Source organism: Penaeus monodon, chromosome 30, assembly GCF_015228065.2.
Source record: "Penaeus monodon isolate SGIC_2016 chromosome 30, NSTDA_Pmon_1, whole genome shotgun sequence".
NCBI lineage: Eukaryota > Metazoa > Arthropoda > Malacostraca > Decapoda > Penaeidae > Penaeus > Penaeus monodon.
Window position 1 is genome coordinate 4386304 of NC_051415.1, and position 413 is coordinate 4386716.

At 43.3% G+C, this 413-nt stretch overlaps 1 protein-coding gene across 1 annotated transcript in view; it reads right to left on the reverse strand.

Annotated features, from left to right (window-relative positions):
* LOC119592274 overlaps window positions 1-413 on the reverse strand; it is a 12942-nt gene that overhangs the window by 1704 nt on the left and 10825 nt on the right. The window contains exon 8 of the mRNA XM_037941104.1: window positions 49-217. Coding sequence (XP_037797032.1) covers window positions 49-217 — 169 coding nt within the window. The remainder of the gene's footprint in view (window positions 1-48; window positions 218-413) is intronic.

Sequence of the window (413 nt, forward strand, 5' to 3'; positions counted from 1 at the left end):
ATCATTACCACCATTTCCCCCAAAAAATTCGAGATCTCAAAAACTCACCTCAACGAACATCATGAGATAGCGGTCCAGCTGGGGTTTGTACGGCGCGTCATGGGGGACAGGCCAGGCGGCGGGACTCGGGAAAATAGGGTTCTTTCCGATGTAAAGCTTGGTCTGGCCGTTGACATCAGTAAAGTCTTGGGCGATGGTGTATTCCAGGTACCGTAAGCTAGATATGAGAGCGTGGCTGGGGAAGGGGGGTGATTTAAAGGGGAAGATATATATATATATATTTTTTAGTTCTAATGTTGTTTGAGAAACGAAGAAGGATGAACAGGGGACATACATTAAAGATTAAAAAACGGTGGACAGTTAATTTAGTTTTCTGTTATAGTTGGTTTTGTGTTTTTTTTTTACGGTGCTGG